Here is a 21,205-nt window from a genome sequence, read left to right on the forward strand (position 1 = left end):
TGTAATCGGCCTATAGGCAATGTTTATGTACATAGCAACTGATTTACCTATGTAAATAATAGCCTACTACCATAAGATAAATAACAATACGTACATATTCAAATAACACAGAATGAATCATAATTATTATTAGTATAGCCTATTGTTATTTGTCAGATTTTGTTATTTTTATAGCTAAGAAGAAAAAAAAAATCCCAGGTGGATAAAATGCGTAAATATCTATGTCAAGGGTATGGCATAACCCAAGAGTAAGCACATTCCTATTGCTTTATGTGGCTAAATTAAAACAACCAATGTTCCCTTAAAAAAAAAACGAAATAATTTTTTTAAATTTCGGATGCCTCATTTGGCCACCCATCAATGAGTCCCAGAAAGTTAGCCAATATAGCCACAGACAGATGAAGAAATATGGAGGTAAAATCAGTGTAAGGACACGCTCAATGGCTGTTAATTACATGGATTAATCACAAGCTATTCTGCTGCAGCCCCGGCGCTGGTGGTATGATGTCGGGGGCGACCGAGAGCCCCGGTCCCCTGCGGCCGAAGGCGTTGTTCTTCTTTGTTGGAGTTTAAGTCACCGCTGTTGCGACGGAGCTGGTCCGGGCATTGTGTTGTCCAATGTGCCCGTTGGGGTTGCGAACAGATGGTCCAGGAGTCAGCGGCTGCAGCGAAAGGATGACGTCGCTAAGAGGTGCAGTAAGGTAAAGAAGGACCTGTGATTTGTTCATCTGTCACTTTCCCTTTGTTGAGATGGATGGCACTCCACCGCGGAGTCAGACATTGACCGTCTGTCTGGGGTGTAGTTTGCCCAATAGTTAATTTTCGGATTTTCTCATTCTTCTTTTAAACAATCAGTTGGCAAGGCTTAACTACAAATTATTACAATTAATAAAAACAACAATGGTGTCATTATGTTAATAGTGATTACAGTTATATAACAAAACAAGGGAAAAACAAACAATGATTTTCTGTAACTTTTCTGAGATGGACTAAAGATTAGCCTACTTAATATCACACACGCCGCGGGCACGCATATTAACACACACACACACACACACACACACACACACACACACACACACACACACACACACACACACACACACACACACACACACACACACACACACGGCACTGTGCCAACCATGCCATAGTGCGTTCCCATTCACCGTCCCATTCACCGTCCGTGATAAACTCAGAAAGCATAATAAGGTTCAGATATATATAGCCAAATCCGAGTATTCTGTTTTCAAATTCAATCAATAGGATTGTAAACAGTATGCTATTCGTTTCAGTGAAATATAATTGTTAATGCATGAGCTAAGTCTATTTCCAGACTAGGTAGATCCCTCACATGTAGTTTGGCAATGACACAAATGGGAGTGTGATTGAATTCCAGCATCTATAAGTTACTAATATTTCTTAGATTTTAGTTTAGTTTATTGAATGGTGTACACATAATTGACAGCTAAGAGCTGAATTGCAGTGTACAGTCCATATCTAAATAAATAATTAAATAAAGAAATAAGGTTTATAGTGTAACGTGGATACCATAGTTCTGACATCACACAATTTCCAAAACCTGGAGACCTTACCATAACTTTTTACGTGCAAATACGTTTTGAATAGGTTTGCTAATGTTTATGCGTTGTTATGTAAACACTAACTGTACTTAGATTAAATTACATGAAAAGTCAAAATATAATAATAATCCTTTTGTCTTTTATAGAAATGATTAAAACTTCATAATCATCTCTGTGACATCGAAGACCACGAGGAAACAATGACGCTGAACAACACCAATAGACATAACGGTCTTCATTTAGGCTTTTACATTTAAAACTCGAGCAATATTGTAATAAGGATCATTTTGGTGACGTTTGCAAACCAATGAACGAGTGAAATAGCTGCGTGACGTACGAGTCCCCGTAGAAAAGGCGCGGAGGGTAGCTATAGGTACGGAGAAGGTGGGAAGCGAAACGAGGCTGTGAGGCCAGTGCGGAGAGTCTTGATAAGAGATTTGTACTCATCGAACCAATAGTCAACTCCTCCTCCTAAATTGCACACACACACATAGAGCTCAGTGATCGCTTTGCCGAAGAGCTGGATACCTGTAAGAAAACAACGTCTGTTTTGTAATAACCAGTGCTGGACACGAACAATTGTGCGTTTTTACGCATTCCTTCCTTGCGTTTGTTATTCTGTTATATTCGATCGATATTCGTCGGTTTTGAAACGTTTTGCGCCAGCATCCACAAGCAGTATTGAAATTCGCTGTTGTGAACTCAAGAGTGGAGGCCAGGATACTCACCACTACAATTCTGCCGTGTTTTTAGTTGTTTTTTCTTTCTGTATTGTCTCTTGGAATAATTTTTGCCTTGTCCATTTTGGTCGTAATGCAAGCTGAACGTTTGCAGTAGTCCTTGATCACTTTAATCCGATGACAGACTGAAATTGGTGCATTTTTGTGCATCTTGAAATCTGCAAGTTGAGCGCTGTTACTGGATCCAGCATTGACTTTGTGGTTTGCTGGTATGTTTCTATAACACTTCTGAGCTATTGTTTGTAAATAGTAGGATATTTTGTATAATTTTCATAACGTGTTCAAAGATTGTGTAAACTATAGTCTATATAGAAAACGGAATATTTACTATAATAATGCCTGCAATTACAAAGCACAGTGTTGTAAACGAAAATGTTTTCTCAATATCTTTCAATTTTTTTGTAGCCTATCATCATTCTTGGCTTGGATTTTTTTACTTTCTAAAACAATAGATTGGAGCCATTCACTTTAAATGCATGGGCTAAATTTGCGTCTCATGGAAGTTTTGGCCTGCAGATCTGAGGGAGACGCTTGCAAGTGTAGCCCTCCAGTCTCCACGATGCTCTTCCACGGGCTCCCGGGAGGCGAGATGCAGGGGGTCATCGACGAGATGGACCGGAGGGTGAAGGGCGAATCTACCGCCATCAGTTCGGCTATAGACATGGGGGAAACTGAGACGGTGGGTGAATGTCTTTTTAAAGAAGGACCTGTGCTGTTCAGGCATGTGAAAGCACACATGAAGATTTCATTTCGACGGAATATATGCTTAGAAAGTGAACTGCGATTAAAATACAATTCTTTATAAGATAGCAAGCAGCACTTAGCCGTTAGCCGTTCACATTTGCAAACCCTGTGTGCGTGCGTAAAGTATATTATTCATGATTTATTGGTTAGTATTTCGTATGCCTCTGGAAAAACACGTTAGCCTACAATAACTTTATCATTTGATTCACGAAGTTTCTTTTCAGATGCATGTACATAGGCCCACTTAGGATTATGGTAAAAACTTTTACACTAAACATGGTCCTATGTCTGCCCATTTTAAGGCCATGCATGTTCATTCACAATCCAATAATTAAATCTAACAGATAATAATCTTGAGCACTTTGATAGCCTATTTAGGTGGGATATTATAAGAATTGTCCAAAATATGTAAAATAAGGTTATCTTCCAGAAGCATTCATTGCTCTAAACACAATTATAATGTTTTATCTTTTATTCTTTTTTTAATTAGTTTATTAGGCCCAATCGAATATTTTTTGCAATAGGTCACCACGATTCGTTAATTTGTGATAATATTGAGTGTTTCATGTGAAAGAAATGTTGATAAGGTTTCGAAATTAGATATATATTTTTCTTTCATAATATATGATGTACATGCCTCAACAAAAAAATAAGGTTTCTGCTGCATTCAAATATTCTGGTCTAGGATTACATGTCAGGCCTACGAGTTAGGTCTACCTTTTAGGCCTACGTGTTACATCATCCCACATTTAGGGTATATCTAGTGTTACCATTTTATATATTGCTTTCATGGCTGTATCCCTAAAAAGTATATGGACACATATTAAATATGTGTGCGTAAAATGTTGACTATTATACGGTATTGGCCTTGACATCCATTGGTGATATACTATCAATAATGTGTTCTTATTGTAAACATAAAACTGATTATCCATTCCCTGTTCAGAGTATGACGTCCATCAACAGCGACCGTGTGGCCTTGTGCGCGGGATGCGGGGGAAAGATATCTGACCGCTACTACTTGCTCGCGGTGGACAAACAGTGGCACATGCGCTGTCTCAAGTGCTGCGAGTGCAAACTAAACCTCGAGTCCGAGCTTACCTGTTTCAGTAAAGACGGCAGCATCTATTGCAAAGAAGATTACTACAGGTAACCAAGACACAAGGCTACGGCTATGACAACAACAACAGGCCAAGCAAGCATGAAAACAAGAGCGATATCCAATTACGCCTACAACTAGCATACTTAGGCACCAGCTGCTGCTACTCCAATGACAAGCCTGTAACCCCTTTCAGAGAGTTAGTGATGGTATAGGCTAATGTTCCCAAAGCATGGTAGCTTGTTATCCATTTATTATATACAAATTAGCCTTTGCTATCACGATTCTGGCAGGCCTGTGGTTGCTTTGGATGCTTTACTAGTCTAAACCAAAATATCATAGTTGAAGTGGCAAAATGGCAAGAATACACAAACAAATATGAAGGCCTGAAGGCATGACACCTTTTACGCATGATAATTAATATGCCTGTATTGCTTAATAACAACTTTACATCAATGTTCTTCATCGTAATGTCCACAAACTAAAGTTTGCTGACCATGTTGTGAATCTAAATTCTGTACGTGTTTGTGTCATCCGCTCTCTTCTCCCAAGCAGGAGGTTTTCCGTCCAGAGGTGCGCCCGGTGCCATCTCGGGATCTCGGCGTCGGAGATGGTCATGCGGGCGAGGGATTTGGTCTACCACTTGAACTGTTTCACCTGTACTAGCTGCAATAAAATGCTCACGACCGGAGATCACTTCGGAATGCGGGACAGTCTTGTGTACTGCCGGCTCCACTTTGAGACACTCATACAAGGGGAATATCAAGCGCATTTCAATCACGCGGGGGATGTAGCCTCGGGCAAAGGACTTGGCGAGAGCGGCACGGGCAACTCGCTGGGGATGCAGTATTACAACGGCGTCGGTACGGGGCAGAAAGGAAGGCCGAGGAAAAGGAAAAGTCCCGGGCCTGGAGCAGATCTGGCTGCTTACAACGCAGGTAGGACGAGTTTGTATGTACCGGTTACCCATGAATGGCATTATGGTCATCTACAAAAGTGCCACGAAGCAGTAACACACAGTTGTAATGCGATTGACTAATGTTGAAATGAAAGAAAAAATGACTACTCTATTTCATAGTGTGTGTGAAATCTCTATTGGAATGAAAGACAATTAAGAGCTAAAGAGTGGACTGATGGACTCATTTGAACTATTTTAGTTTGATGGAAATACACTCTTCTGAAAAAGATCTGTCGCTTATTTCAATGGACTGTGTTACCTACTTTCAGTGAGAAATATCATCTTTTGTCTGAACCGTTTTGGGAAATACAAATGTCTATACAAACGTTGAAACGTTGGAAAACAATGAGCAGTTAATCAGTAGGCCTATGCATGAACTAAATGCTTCCATCAAATTGTACGTAATATTACACAATGTTGTGCTTTGGATGTTTTTACGCAGAGACTAAGCCTGCCGTATTTTTAATCTGACGGATATCTATGTTGATTTATTGAATAACTCACCTTTATTAGACAGCATAATTCTAACAAGATGTATTATTTGGTCAAAGATGTGATGGAACATTTTGAAGTTCAATGGAAGCCTCTGTTGATTTGTGGAATGGGAGCGCACTTGAGCCTACTGATGCGTCCACTTCCAATCTAATAGATTAAGATAAACTATCTATAATAAAGAAAAACTACGAGATGAACTCGCATAGCCCACTAACTAAACGGCGTTAATGCATTCAAAGAGAAACTGCTTCTGAAGGCCTACTCAATTCTGCATGTCCTATACTAATATTCTGTATGTTCCATTTCAATATGCTATAGAGTGACGTGTGCATAATGAAATGATGTCTTGAAACACTCCATTGGATTATTATTGAAAATGTTACACTTATTTCCATTGAACATTTTCTCATACACGGTCGATTTAGTCTTCTAAAACCTCTCAAAACTTGGAACCTCGCTCAAACCTCGTTAAAAAAAGAGAGTGGTTCGATGTGAAAGATTTTTAGACGACAATAGAAGCAGACAAGTGGAAAATAGCTCAGATGGGGAGTAGGACTTCAAAAAAGATGAGAGCGAGAGAGAGAGAGAGACAGAGAGAGAGACAGACGACCAAATTCCCAGCCACACGTTCACTTGTTGAGTCTCGCTGTTTGTTGGGTTTTTGGGTCGGTAAATCAATGTCGGATTGCTTGTAGAACATGGGAGCACCTGTGTAGAATCCTGATTTAAACTTCCCCAGTGAGGCTGGAGAGCAAGTCTCCCACATCCAGTAATATGTTACCCCTTCATAAATAAAGAACCGACTCGCGCACCACCACGTAGCTCTTATTCTGTAATACTTTTGTGGGAAAAAACACACGACTGACATTTTGAAAAGCGATACTTGGTATTCAGTATGTCTACTTATCATTCATATATTTAGTTACATGTGTAGGATCAGAACAATAAGGATTGGCCTAACAAGGATAGGCCTAGATATGTATATCACAGGAGGCTGCAGAGGGGGAGGACGGGTTATAATAATGGCTGGAACGGAGCAAATGGAAAGGAATGACACCATAATTCCACAAATTCCGCTCCATTATCACGAGCCCGTCCTCCCCAATGAACGTATATCTGTTTTTCGAGAATAGGATACGATCTACAATATAAATGTGTGTAGCTCTATAATGCGGCGGCATAAGGTGATTTGAATAAGAAAGGCGAAAAGTCGAAAGCCGCAGTTAAACATGAATGGTAGCGCTAATAGGTAAAAGATTGGATCCATTCTCTGGCATTCTGTTTTGGGGAAGAGATTTTGGATTTTATTTGCATAACATTTTGTATAGTTCTGAGTGTGCTTCACTAACCATGAGCATGAAAATGTAATTACATAATATTTATACATTATTTTAAAGACTTATTTTATAAACAAATAACATTTTTTTGTCAGGATTGTGGTATAAAATCCTCAATGGGTACTATTATTTTCACAATTCCCTCCCAATCTGATATATAAATACATAAATAAGCGATATATAAAATAAAGTCGAATTACATTTGAATGAAATACAGGTTTTCAATCTAAAATCAACTGACATAGGCCTAGACCTATCTTCCTTTTCTCTGACCCACTTCTCTGACCCTACATCTCAAATCTAATACAATTCTAGCCTGCAGTGTTATACAATATAGAATAAGGCCTTTATTTTTCTTTCTTTCCCATTTTCTTTATTATTTACTTTCTTTCTGTCTTTCTTTCGTTCTTTCTTTCATTCTTTCTTTCTGTTTTGGAGTTTTGCTGCCACCTGAGGGCGTTTGTTGACATACCCTTCACAATCATCTAGAGGTCCAGATTCTATCAAACCCTGACTTGGCTGCACTGCATCACACTGTCCATTCACTGTGAAAAATAAGTCTATCAAACCCAGGCTGCACTGCATCACACTGTCCCTTCACTGTGAAAAATAAGTCTATCAAACCCAGGCTGCACTGCATCACACTGTCCCTTCACTGTGAAAAATAAGTCTATCAAACCCAGGCTGCACTGCATCACACTGTCCCTTCACTGTGAAAAATAAGTCTATCAAACCCAGGCTGCACTGCATTACACTGTCCCTTCACTGTGAAAAATAAGTCTATCAAACCCAGGCTGCACTGCATCACACTGTCCCTTCACTGTGAAAAATAAGTCTATCAAACCCAGGCTGCACAGCATCACACTGTCCCTTCACTGTGAAAAATAAGTCTATCAAACCCAGGCTGCACTGCATCACACTGTCCCTTCACTGTGAAAATGCATGGCACTTTGGTCGCCTTAAGGTGTTCTTTTGGAAAAAGTCCATAATATGCACTAGGCATTTCCCATTGTATTATCTCTTGACTCCTTTGGCAAATGGATTTGTTGTCCTCGTTTTTTAAGGAATGATTAGTAACACTTTACAGTGATTTTTCCAGTAAATACAACAATTATTGTATTGTTACACTGTACTTACAGAAGCAAAAAGGGAACATGCTGTAACCTCAGTCTAATAATGATCAATTGCAATACTTTTTCACACTGTACTACTTACACAGTGATGAGAACACTAAAGATATGTGTTGCTACCCAGTCAATCTCATGCGTTTTTCATGTCAACATATTATTTATTTATATTATTTATTATTTGTTTAATTTTCTCTCAGAGTTGTGGGTATTAAGGAGTAATGAGATTTCCTGACAACAAATAAGACACACGGTCTGTCTGCCGTAGCATTCACAAAAACAACAACAGCAACAATAACAACAACAACACATTGGAAACCTCTGATTATGCAATCCCAATGATCCTAACAATAAATGTAATCTCAGTTAACACAGAAGTAAAATCTCAAATAATTTGGTCTGCTGCGTGATACATTACTGTATCTATGCTTGAGATAAATTTAGAGTTCCGGCGAATCTCGACCCGAGAATCTGCCCACGGGAGATTACAATAATTTAAATTCCATGAAAATGGTCAACAAAATATTGTACATATCTTATTGTATCATATTGAATCATATTTTATTGTATAATATCATATCGTAACCATAAACTAAACTGTGTGTGTTGTCCCGCCCCCTTCAGCGTTAAGTTGTAACGAGAACGATGGAGACCACCTGGACCGAGACTCCCACTACTCCTCCAGCTCCAAGTCCAAGCGTATGCGCACCTCCTTCAAACACCACCAACTGAGGACCATGAAGTCCTACTTTGCCATCAACCACAATCCGGACGCCAAGGACCTGAAACAGTTGGCCCAGAAGACAGGTCTCACCAAACGGGTGCTGCAGGTGAGAAAGAGGATTATTTTTTATAAAGGATAATTATTTACACACATGTATGTTATTGTATATAGTCCACTGCTGGGCCCATATTGAAAAAGTGTCTCAGACTATGAGTGCTGATCTAGCATCAGTTTTGCATTTGAGATAATATTAATAATAAAGATGATAAGGACAGGGGGTCCAGATCCTAGAGCAGCACTTCTACTATGAGATGAATACGGGCATTGATGCTCATTGGATAAGTGCAAACTGCCTTGATGCTCATTGGATAAGTGCGAGCTGCATTGCATTTAACCAGTCACGAATACTGTACATCATTCTTATTTGTTCTGGATATCTGCATGCTTCGGTTTAGTGCACCACAGTCCCAATCCCACAGAATTAAATTCAACATGTATATACAGTATCTCTGAGCCCAAGCTACTGCATTTGTCAAATCGTTTTATCAAAAGGGAGGCTCAGTTTAGCAGTGAGATAGTGCATCACTTTATCCCGGTGATAATGTGTTAACCTTTGGGGCAAGGCAGCAATCCACATTGCTGTTGCCAGTTGCTGTTGCAAGGCTAGCTGTGTGGTTGCATTGATCTGGTAATGCTGTAATGTTTACCTTTGTGGAAATGTAGTATTTAGGAGTATGATAATGTATTAACTGTGAGATGGGCTGATGTTGACTTACATCATGATAATGCTATTATGCGACTGCAAAATTATTGTTTAGTGGTGTTCAGTGGTAAGATAATGTACTATCTGTGCTGTGATAATGTGGTAATGAACCACATGATAATGTTGATAACAACCTGGGCCACATTTGATGGTAAAAAATACTTTAAAGTACTACTTAAGTAGTTTTGTGGGGTATTGTACTTTACTGATTACATTTTGGGAAACTTTTACTTTTACTCCACTACATTCCTAATGAAAATATGTACTTTTTACTCCATACATTTTCCCTGACACCCAAAAGTGCTCGTTACATTTCGAATGCTCAGGCAGACACCAACATGGTCCAATTCATGAACCTATCAATATAACGTGTTGTCATCCCTAATGCCTCTGATCTGGCGGACTCACTAAACACAAACATTGTGTTTGTAAGTGATGTCTGAGTGTTGGTGTGCCCCTAGCTGTCCGTAAATAAATAAATAAATACACAATTGTGCCGTCTGGTTTGCTTAATATAAGGAATTTGATGTAAAGCATTTACTTAACTTTTTACTTTTACTCAAGTATGACAGTTCAGTACTTTTTCCACCACAGTACTTAAGCACATTTAAAACCAAATAGTTTTAGACTTTTAGTCAAGCAGTATTTTACCGGGTTACTTTGACTTTTTCTTGTCAATTTCTGTTAAGGTATCTTTACTTTTACTCAAGTATGACAATTGAGTACTTTTTCCACCACTGTATGTGTACTTGTTTTACATATAGTAGTAGTAAATATTGACACAACATAATATTATAAATTGCGCTTCCTGAATCTGTACTGTGGTAATAATGAAGATAATAATGGTGCAAAAGGCAAGACAAATCTATCAGGGAAGTTTTTGATTTATGTAATGGCTCAAGTAATACGATTATCCCAAACAAACCGGCCAAGCTATTTCCATCCCATTCAACATAATCCGCACAATTACACAAGAGTAAAAACATTTAGTCCTCACACAGTCAGTAGAGATATCTCTTGGTATAAGTCATAGCCTATAAAGAAAGGACCCAAAGCTTTTTTAAATATTTTTTTTTATGTGAGAATAAAAGTGTCAGCGAGTTATCATACCAGCTGTTTAGCATTCGATAGGGAATTCAAAAACACACAACGGACCATTTGCACAAGTATAAATAACTGCATATGAGAAAAAACTGACATGCTGTAAAACACAGATCTAATGAACACAACGAGGACAACAAAGCCAGCGTTTGGCTTTGATGAATTCCATTTTTCATGTTTGTCGTTTTGATTTGAAACACTCTCCCCCCTCCCCCCTCTCTCTTTCTGTCTCTCTCGCTCTCTACCCCCCCCCCCCCCCCCCCCACTCCCCGCAGCCCTCCAGCTTCTGTTCATCACACTAACACTTCTCTAATGAGCAAACATTTAAATATGTTTTTGGTTCTTTGAAGGTTTGGTTCCAAAACGCCAGGGCCAAGTTTAGACGGAACCTACTACGTCAGGAGAGCACAGGGATGGACAAGGTGTCGGACGGGTCCACTCTACCAGGGGGGTCGCCTTCGGGCCCCCACTCTGAGCTCTCCAATGCCTCAATGAGTCCTTCCAGCACCCACACCACCCTCACTGACCTGACAAGCCCCTCTATTCCGTCGGTTAACCCTCTACTGACCGCCGTGCCAGGGGGCATGGACCCCCACGACTCCATGAGTATGAGTCCTTCCCAGACCACCCTTACCAGCCTCTTCTGATGTCACGAACCCCACCCCATCACAGACCAAACTTACCAGCCTCTTCTGATATTACCTACCCCATCCCAGACCAAACTTACCAGCCTCTTCTGATATTACCTACCCCATCCCAGACCAAACTTACCAGCCTCTTCTGATATTACCTACCCCATCCCAGACCACACTTACCAACCTCTTCTGATATTACCTACCCCATCCCAGACCAAACTTACCAGCCTCTTCTGATATTACCTACCCCATCCCAGACCACACTTACCAGCCTCTTCTGATATTACCTACCCCATCCCAGACCAAACTTACCAGCCTCTTCTGATATTACCTACCCCATCCCAGACCACACTTACCAGCCTCTTCTGATATTACCTACCCCATCCCAGACCAAACTTACCAGCCTCTTCTGATATTACCTACCCCATCCCAGACCAAACTTACCAGCCTCTTCTGATATTACCTACTCCATCCCAGACCACACTTACCAACCTCTTCTGATATTACCTACCCCATCCCAGACCAAACTTACCAGCCTCTTCTGATATTACCTACCCCATCCCAGACCACACTTACCAGCCTCTTCTGATATTACCTACCCCATCCCAGACCAAACTTACCAGCCTCTTCTGATATTACCTACCCCATCCCAGACCAAACTTACCAGCCTCTTCTGATATTACCTACCCCATCCCAGACCAAACTTACCAACCTCTTCTGATATTACCTACCCCATCCCAGACCAAACTTACCAGCCTCTTCTGATATTACCTACCCCATCCCAGACCAAACTCACCAGCCTCTTCTGATATTACCTACCCCATCCCAGACCAAACTTACCAGCCTCTTCTGATATTACCTACCCCATCCCAGACCAAACTTACCAACCTCTTCTGATATTACCTACCCCATCCCAGACCAAACTTACCAGCCTCTTCTGATATTACCTACCCCATCCCAGACCAAACTTACCAGCCACTTCTGATATTACCTACCCCATCCCAGACCACACTTACCAACCTCTTCTGAGGTCACCGATCCCACACCACCCCACCCCTCCCTAAACCCATCCAACATCACACCAGGTCACTCAAAGACGAAGAGACTGAAGAGAGAGACACTTAAATACATGATATTCCCCGTGCACCTTAGATTACTGCCCCGTCTATTTCTGGTCTTTGTATGAGTAGCAACTTAAGCCTTACAGAGCGGTCGGCTTGATTTCATCAAGAGCTGAAGATACTTTTTCTGTTTTCATCTTTGTTTCCTTTCCACGTTGGCTGACTGACACTACCCTCACCCGAGATGTAGATTGTCACTCCACCACCCCGACCACTCTGTTTCTAGGTAGAGATAAAAAAGAAAAATAAATTAAAAAAGACAATGGAAAAGGACTGTGAAACTGAAAATGTATTTGGAAAAAACATTGGAGAGTGTAAAATGCAGATACAAAGTACTGTAGCAAGGTTATCCGGAAGACTCTAGCGTGCCTTATATATTTTATCACACTAAGGATGGGTGACCCACTGACAAACCGCTGTTGCTTACAACATGGCAATGAAAGCAATTCTACTTTACAATTCACTCTGCACACAGTGAGGACTGATCGATGAAATAGAAATAGCATTGATGAGAATTAGAATTACATTGATAAAGTTAATATAAAGATATCATGGTCATTATCTTTTAGACTCAGTCATTGCTTGCAGTACACACCAGTAATAGTTGGTTACAACTTCGATATTTTGTAACAATAAACTGTCGTATGCGGAAATGAGATATAATGTATATTGATATCTGACTCGTTGTTTGATGGAATTGCAATGATACTATTTACAGTCACCATTTGAATACAACATATCTAACTATTTTCCAGCATCACACTGTTTGGATTATGAATTGATAGCTGTAACACATGGATGAAGTTTTCATATTGGGGATATTATCTTTCTATTTGAATATTGGCTCATTCGTCACTACATAAGAGTTGATATCAGTTTATATCAGTATAGTGTACCAGATACACTTCTACAGTATGTTGTACCAAATGCACTTCTACACCTCAAAGAGGGGAGTCATGCACACCCACAAGCGCACACACACACACACACACACACACACACACACACACACACACACACACACACACACACACACACACACACACACACACACACACACACACACACACACACACACACACACACACACACACACACCGTACTTACCTCAGTCTGAAGGTCTTTCTATGTTCTTACTGTTGAAACCCAGCACTCTGATTCTGATTCTCAAAGTCCCCACAATGTAGGATTATAACATATAAGAAATGTGCTTAGAACTGAGATGCTTTATGGGTACATCCAACAAAGACCACTTCTAAATACTTATTTGGAATTGTCCGCACAAAACATGGTTGATTGAAATTGTCCCCACAAAATTGTTCCTTGTAGGGACCTGTCTGAATATTGATTGGTGTTGATACAGAGAAACTAATCAGGGATTTGTGTAGTTGGCAAATAAACCAACTTTACCTGGGTCGTGTTCATTTGGACACACAGTAGCAAAATGTTTTGTAATGGAAAACGGAAATTAGCTTTTCTTATTGGACAAATTCACGTAGTACCTCCTCGTTTTGGACTGTTGTTTTCCTGTTTGGTGCCTACTAGAAGCTGGTAGGACTAGGAGTGTTTCTGATATGGAGAATCAAGCTGCCTTCCTTTTGACTGTGACTACCTTTACTTATGGATGAGGATGGTGCTCTTACCTTATCTTTATCCTTGTATGCATGGAGAGCTGCTGTTGGGATTCAACATCCCTTTAACTACACAGTCTTTAGTTTGTTTGTTTGTCCTTCCATTCTTGTACAGTTGCCCCCTTTTGATGTACTTAAGCCTTCAGTTCTTTCAAAACATAAAATGGTGGACAAAACTTGACCTAGTCTGTTGTTTTTCTGAAGTTACTACCTATAGGATATCACACGCGCACTCACACACACACGATGCATGTGCACAGACGTGAACCTATATGTTTTTATTGTATTTGCTGTGTATAAAAGTAAGGATTACTTGTGTTGTTCCACAGGGTTCTATTTTCGGTTCATTGGAATCCGGTTGGAGGGCCACCTTGTCTTGAAAGAGAGATTGATATCCGCACACTATTGAATGTCCCAGCTGTTTTGTTGCTGTGAGAGACCACATTGTCTGAACATTGTTGCATGCCTTTTTCCAATGACATTTAAAAACAATTCATCCCATTTGGATTATAATGTAATTTGTGTCGTTTAGCAGAAGCTCTTATCCAGAGCTACCTTCGGCATGAACATTACAAGGAGGCTGAATGACAGTACAATTACTGAATGCATCTATCTTTTCTGTCCATAGAGTTTTTTTAAATACAGTGCTTCCACCCACACTAGGAAATCAGCTTGCTGTGGCTGGCAGCTCGCCAGAAAAATCTCACCATAAAATAGACGTTTCGTAGAGGGAGCCTTTCTCTTATGAGTTTGAGCAATATGTGTTCAATTTTCACATGGCACCAGCGTCATTCAGACCAGCTGAATCAAATTACTGAGGTCTGAAGAATGTTCTCTTAAAAACGTATTCAAATAACTTTGGTAAAATAAATATAAACTGAAGCTTTAACGGTCATATGTTTTTTTCTCTCTAATGGCCCTCTTGCTCGGTTTTTGGCCTTAAGTGATCCTGTACAGAAAGCGGGGTATTGATCGAAAAAGGAAGAGTGAGAACACAGGAAGTCTGCAATTTTTAAGTTTTAAGGTATTGTCAACAGGAAAAGGTCAATAGTACAGGTAATTGTTAATGTGTCCACAAGTTGATCATAATAAAAATGGTTTGACTTTAAAAAAAAGTTGGCTATATTATTTACCATGTACCTGGGATCTACTAAGAAATTACAATATCATGAGAGGAAATGAACTCCTACATTTCTAATATTCACATTTTTGGGACTATTCCATTGGTTCCATTATACCTGGCAAGCTAAATCAAACGCACCTAAAATACTTTAAAGGGGCAATCTGCAGTTCAAACAATAACAAAGCGGGCGCCCCGCCACTGATTTGGTAAATAGCTGAGGGATGGGGCTGAAGAAATGTAACCAATCTCAAATTCATAGACAGAGCTATAAATGCAAGAACTGACCATCCATGAGATCAGAAATATAGTTTCAACTATGTTTAAAGGCTATAAAGTGTTTGTTTACAATGACTTTGTTTACAAACAAAAGATAAAACAAGCTTATATGTTGGGTTGTATTCTGATGGGAACCTACAATCGAACTAAACTCATGAGGCATTTCTAAGTTATATTCTTCAAGAATCAATGGGTCCATTTAATTCATTTAAAAGTTTAAAAAATGGATGTAGCAATAGCAGATTGCCCCTTTGAAGTATTTGAAAGTATTTGACCATGTTCTGGTACATTTTAATTGTCACCAAGCAAAAACTACTTAATTTGAGCCAGTTTGCTACAGCAGGAAAATAATCCTGCAGCAACAGGAAATGTTAATTATTATGTGGAATATATTTAACAGAAATTTTTGTAGGGGTTGATACATTTTTTATTAGGGCAAATCAAGTCTGAAAATTCAAAGTGGAAATTATAAACTTTAGAAGCCTTTTTAAAACTCAAATACACTACAAGTTTGCATTTCCTGGTGAGCATGAAAATATTCAGCAACAAAAGTGATCAAATGAAGATCCTACATCTGTATGAGAGAGAAATATCAACATCAGGTACGTAGTGTTCTAAAGTACAGTGCTACCAATGTAATACCATTCATGAAAATAGCACTCTTATCAAACAATTACCACTTTGATGCCTTTTCAGTTGGTAAGCACATGGGGATGCCTGTCAGTAGGAGCGCTGTGCAAGGTGTTTGTTATCATGCATGTTTCAGAACTGAGGGACCGCTGGCAACAGTGTGTAAGGCCAGCTTTCAACACTGCACCAGTCCCAATGTTACCAAGTTACAAGACACAGGTACAGCAGAATTAGAGGCTGCATTGTAGCAATACTGTATTTGGTAGGATGGGTGTTGAAGAACGCCCTCACCAAGAATTTGGGTCCACGAATATTAGAAATGTACCTCATGTTATGGATATAAAGGAAGTAGTACAGTATATAGACCCAGGTCGTGTCCATTAGGCACCAAACGGAAGAAAACTGATTAAAACATAGAAAGACTACCTGGACTTGTCCAATAAGAAACACACATTTTGACCTAATGAACACAACCCTGGTGAGTCAGCTATTGGCTTACACTAGCCACAGCTGGGGGATTGCAATGTCGAGTGCAAAACAACAGTAATAGTAGCCGACTGACACCTGTCTACATTCTACAGAAGCAGGGAGCCATCTTAACACTGCTGAAACGACTGGATCCCACACCTTAGACCTTGACATATCTAATAACTATACACATTTGTTTGATAGCTGCAGTATGTAAAAAGTGTTCTTTTGTTCAACATTTCGCTTCACTTCTTCTGTGGCGCTTCATAATTACTACTATTGGTACCCTGGCCAATTAAAATGTTAGATTCCCATTTGCTCAAATATGGGCATGAAGACTGGAATTCTATAAAATTGCTGAGAAAGAAGAGGAAGAAGACAATCTGACCAGGGATCAGGGATCAGTTACTGTCTAATAGCTAGATATGAAGCCTGCCCTGGATAGAAGACAATCTGACCAGGGATCAGAAGTTACTGTCTAAATGCTAGATATGAAGCCTGCCCTGGATAGAAGACAATCTGACCAGGGATCAGAAGTTACTGTCTAATCGCTAGATATGAAGCCTGCCCTGGATAGAAGACAATCTGACCAGGGATCAGAAGTTACTGTCTAAATGCTAGATATGAAGCCTGCCCTGGATAGAAGACAATCTGACCAGGGATCAGAAGTTACTGTCTAATCGCTAGATATGAAGCCTGCCCTGGATAGAAGACAATCTGACCAGGGATCAGAAGTTACTTTCTAATCGCTAGATATGAAGCATGCCCTGGATAGAAAGAGGCTAAACACATGTCATTCTAATGAGCCAAATCCAGGTTGGCTAGAACTTCCTGTCTGTATGATCACTTTGAAATGAGGCTGACGGAGGACAGTGGCTGACAAATAAACCAGCAGACCCTGTGGCCCTCAGGGTTCAAATAAACCAGCAGAACCTGTGGCCCTCAGGGTTCAAATAAACCAGCAGACCCTGTGGCCCTCAGGGTTCAAATAAACCAGCAGACCCTGTGGCCCTCAGGGTTCAAATAAACCAGCAGACCCTGTGGCCCTCAGGGTTCAAATAAACCAGCAGAACCTGTGGCCCTCAGGGTTCAAATAAACCAGCAGACCCTGTGGCCCTCAGGGTTCAAATAAACCAGCAGACCCTGTGGCCCTCAGGGTTCAAATAAACAAGCAGACCCTGATCCTCACATTCACCTATTTATGTCAGTTTAAAGTCAACTGTGTGTGTGTGTGTGTGAGAGTGTATGTATTTGAGATTGTTTGTGTGTGTGTGTGTGAGTGTGTGTGTGTGTGTGTGTGTGTGTGTGTCTGTGTGTGTGTGTGTGTATGGAGCAGGGATCACAGCACATTTGCTCGATGGGCCCCGTCGCTCCAATCGTCCCCTCGGGGCCTTGAAGTTGGATCACTGTCTGGCGCCCGGGAGCGACGCAGGGATCTGAGCGGTGCTTATCACTATGCTCCCCTCGCCCCCGCCTCCCCCCATCACCCACACCGCCCCCGCCTCCCCCCATCACCCACATCGCCCCCTCTCCGCCCATCACCCACACCGCCCGGGACAGGCATATTATCAAAATATCTGTCACATGGGATTCGATGGGCGCCTCCTCCACCCCATTGCCCTTTCACTAAGAATCAGGGACCGAGGCAAGTGACGTGAAACTTGGACGAGGCTCAATGTCTCGTCAACCGGCAATTACTCTGAGAGAAGGGGGGGGTAGTGTGTGTGTCGGGGGGCGGGGTGGTGGGGTCTTTCCCTCTCTCCTACTCTTCATCAACTCCTCATCCTCCTCCCCAGTAAGCTAACATGTTGTACGAAACATGGCAGTCAGTGTGTCTAGCAAAAACATGGGGGATATTTAAATGGGGGATAATCCCAAAGTTTGAAGTTTCCAGGTTTCATAAAATGGCAAGGCAAACTTTTTGCTACACTCCTCTTGGAGCAACCAAAATGTTAGTTCACTCAACCCCAAGGTGACATTCCCTATTTAGACTGTGGTGTAATTCCAACCAGTAAATGGTTTGTTTTGTTTGTGGGGACTTCACTGTCGATATTGTCCCCAACACCTATTAGTTTGGTCAATTCCTGGGTGTAGACCAAATAACAGACACTCAATCATGGATTTCCATGCAGGGATGTTTGAAGCCACTACACTTTAGAGTCACTTTGATTACTAAATATATGTGTCATAGTAACACAGTGTAGAGCAGCTGGCCCAAAAACCAAGCACCATACCGCCTTTATAATTGAGGGATAAACTTTGTTTATTTTGCTCTAGTTATCTCCAATCAACACCAAAATAAATGCGGTCGCATTGCTTGGTTTTACGAGGTGGCAGTGGATATTAAGAAGATGTGTTCTGTTTTAGTCTTGGTTTCTGGTCATTTCTTTGGTTTATCCTGTGTAAACAATTACATGGGAAAATATGAGGCTGACGAGTCGCTATGAGATTTGGCAGTGAGGGACTTCTCTGAATTTACAAAACAACTCAATAATCAGATCATTATATGGTGTGTTAATGGAAGCCTATGGTCTGTTAAAAAATAAATGAATAGACGAATGGTGCGGTCTTAAGGGAGAAATCCTCCATATGGATGTTAAAAGGGCAGACAAACATGTATCTCCCAGTGGAATGATGTCAGAAGAGTAAAGCAGAACGTATTCCCAATAGAAAGAGGGCCTGAATAAAGCCCTGGGGGACACCAACAGAAACCAGTATCTTTATAGGCACAGATTTGGCTATTAAACTATTTGAACAATCTAAGCCACAATCCAAACCCCTCTAGACGTTCCCAGAAAATTCTGTCCTGTTCAGATGCCATTGTTAAGTAGGGCACTTGCATTTGAGGCATACAGAGTCCATGAATTGGGGAGTTGATGTCCTTAACTTCTAGATGTACAAAGTGTATTGACTGTAAACTGTATAAGAATTGAGAAAAGGTTCATTACTAGCCTCATACCCCACCCCCTATATCCTCCCCCCCCCCCCTTTCCACTGGCCTTCGGCAATAGCAGACAGAGCCTGAAGCAATTCACATATCAGGTCAACAACTATGCTTGATTTTCTGGACGATTAATCTGGGGCAATAGGATGGAGGCGGGGTGGTGCTGAGGGCATGGGTTGGGTGGGGGGGGGTGACCTGGATCATAGGCCGGCTCTCAGGCCAAGCTGAATCGAGTTCCCCCCCAAACCTCACAGAAACCAGCCACAGTTAAGTCGGGTGCTAAAACTAGTCTATGAGAGAGACCAAATGTGCTGCACACATGCAGAGCCTTCTCTTGTGTTCAAATAAAGACAGGCGATGAGAGCTTTAACAGTGAGCATGCGATCCTAAAAGCGCACGACAGGACAATGATGAAATAGTGGGCCCTATAAACTTTAATACTCAATATTATGACCTCTTCTCTTCCATTGAAGTCTTCAACAGCCTAAAATGTTTAGGCATTACTCTTTTCGCTGTCAGCACTCAAATATGCGCAAAGCCAAATTGAATCGAAATAGTCATTTCTGTGCCTCGACCCGTTGTGAAATGTGACATCACACATCGTATACAACCTGTAAATTCATGTTTTACCCTACCCCAATGTCCTGCGTTATATTGAATTACTGCTTATTGTCATTCGTACTTGTCTTCTCGAGGCAGGATGTTTTAATTCAGTATGTAGTTTAACACTGGCCCCCCTATTGTGTTTCATTCCAGGCAGGTTTCCTTTGGGCATGAACGGAGTGGTGGTGGTGGGGGGTGGGGGGGCTGGGGGGGACTAAATGAGGAATTTGGAGTTAAGAGGGACTTTTACGGGGTGAGCACAAGCAGTGATCACCTCCGATCATCCCAGGGACCATCAAACCTCTCCTCCGGCTACTACATCAGTGAGCTTCGGGGCGACACTCCCCCCAACGAGACCCTTTGATCTCAATGTGTACCACGACTTCGTCCAGACACCCCCAGCCCTTCCTGCCTGCGCGTCAGTTTAACCCTTCCCCAGTGGAACATTTGGTAGAGGTGCTGTTTGGGGAGCTCTGAAATGTGAACTGATAAATTAAGGAATAGGATCCTATTATAAAATATGTACTGTATCAGCAAAGATCTAATGAAGCTTTTCCTTTTTCCTAGGGCTGTTCCTCAATCTTCCTGTGGATCACTGTTTGCTGAAGATGTAGAGAGCTTTCTGATGGATCACTGTTTGTAGAAGATGTGGAGAGCTGTCTGGTGGATCACTGTTTGTAGAAGATGTGGAGAGCTGTCTGGTGGATTACTGTTTGTTGAAAATGTAGAGAGCTGTCTGGTGGATCACTGTTTGTTGAAAATGTAGAGAGCTGTCTGGTGGATTACTGTTTGTTGAAAATGTAGAGAGCTGTCTGGTGGATCACTGTTTGTAGAAGATGTAGAGAGCTGTCTGGTGGATCACTGTTGAAGATGTAGAGAGCTGTCTGGTGGATCACTGTTTGTAGAAGATGTGGAGAGCTGTCTGGTGGATTACTGTTTGTTGAAAATATAGAGAGCTGTCTGGTGGATCACTGTTTGTAGAAGATGTGGAGAGCTGTCTGGAGAATCACTGTTTGTAGAAGATGTAGAGAGCTGTCTGGTGGATCACTGTTTGTAGAAGATGTAGAGAGCTGTCTGGTGGATCACTGTTTGTAGAAGATGTA

General features: G+C 41.1%; 1 protein-coding gene across 4 annotated transcripts; it reads left to right on the forward strand.

Annotated features, from left to right (window-relative positions):
• Nucleotides 1–563: 563 nt before the first annotated feature.
• LOC139544303 (LIM/homeobox protein Lhx2-like) lies at nt 564–14,239 on the forward strand. Of its 4 annotated transcripts, none has more exons than XM_071351259.1 (6): nt 564–701; nt 2,840–3,002; nt 4,014–4,216; nt 4,722–5,104; nt 8,708–8,913; nt 11,022–14,239. In XM_071351259.1, the coding sequence occupies exons 1-6, from the start codon at nt 619–621 to the stop codon at nt 11,316–11,318; spliced, it is 1,335 nt and encodes a 444-aa protein (XP_071207360.1). In that variant the 5' UTR covers nt 564–618; the 3' UTR covers nt 11,319–14,239. The 4 variants fall into 4 exon arrangements, with proteins under 4 accessions (XP_071207360.1, XP_071207359.1, XP_071207362.1 ...); XM_071351258.1 differs by having other exon boundaries at nt 566–701; nt 4,719–5,104; XM_071351261.1 differs by lacking the exon at nt 564–701 and adding an exon at nt 1,968–2,532 and having other exon boundaries at nt 2,827–3,002; nt 4,719–5,104.
• Nucleotides 14,240–21,205: the final 6,966 nt, after the last annotated feature.

This window comes from Salvelinus alpinus, chromosome 18 (genome assembly GCF_045679555.1).
Source record: "Salvelinus alpinus chromosome 18, SLU_Salpinus.1, whole genome shotgun sequence".
In the NCBI taxonomy this organism is placed as follows: Eukaryota; Metazoa; Chordata; class Actinopteri; order Salmoniformes; family Salmonidae; genus Salvelinus; species Salvelinus alpinus.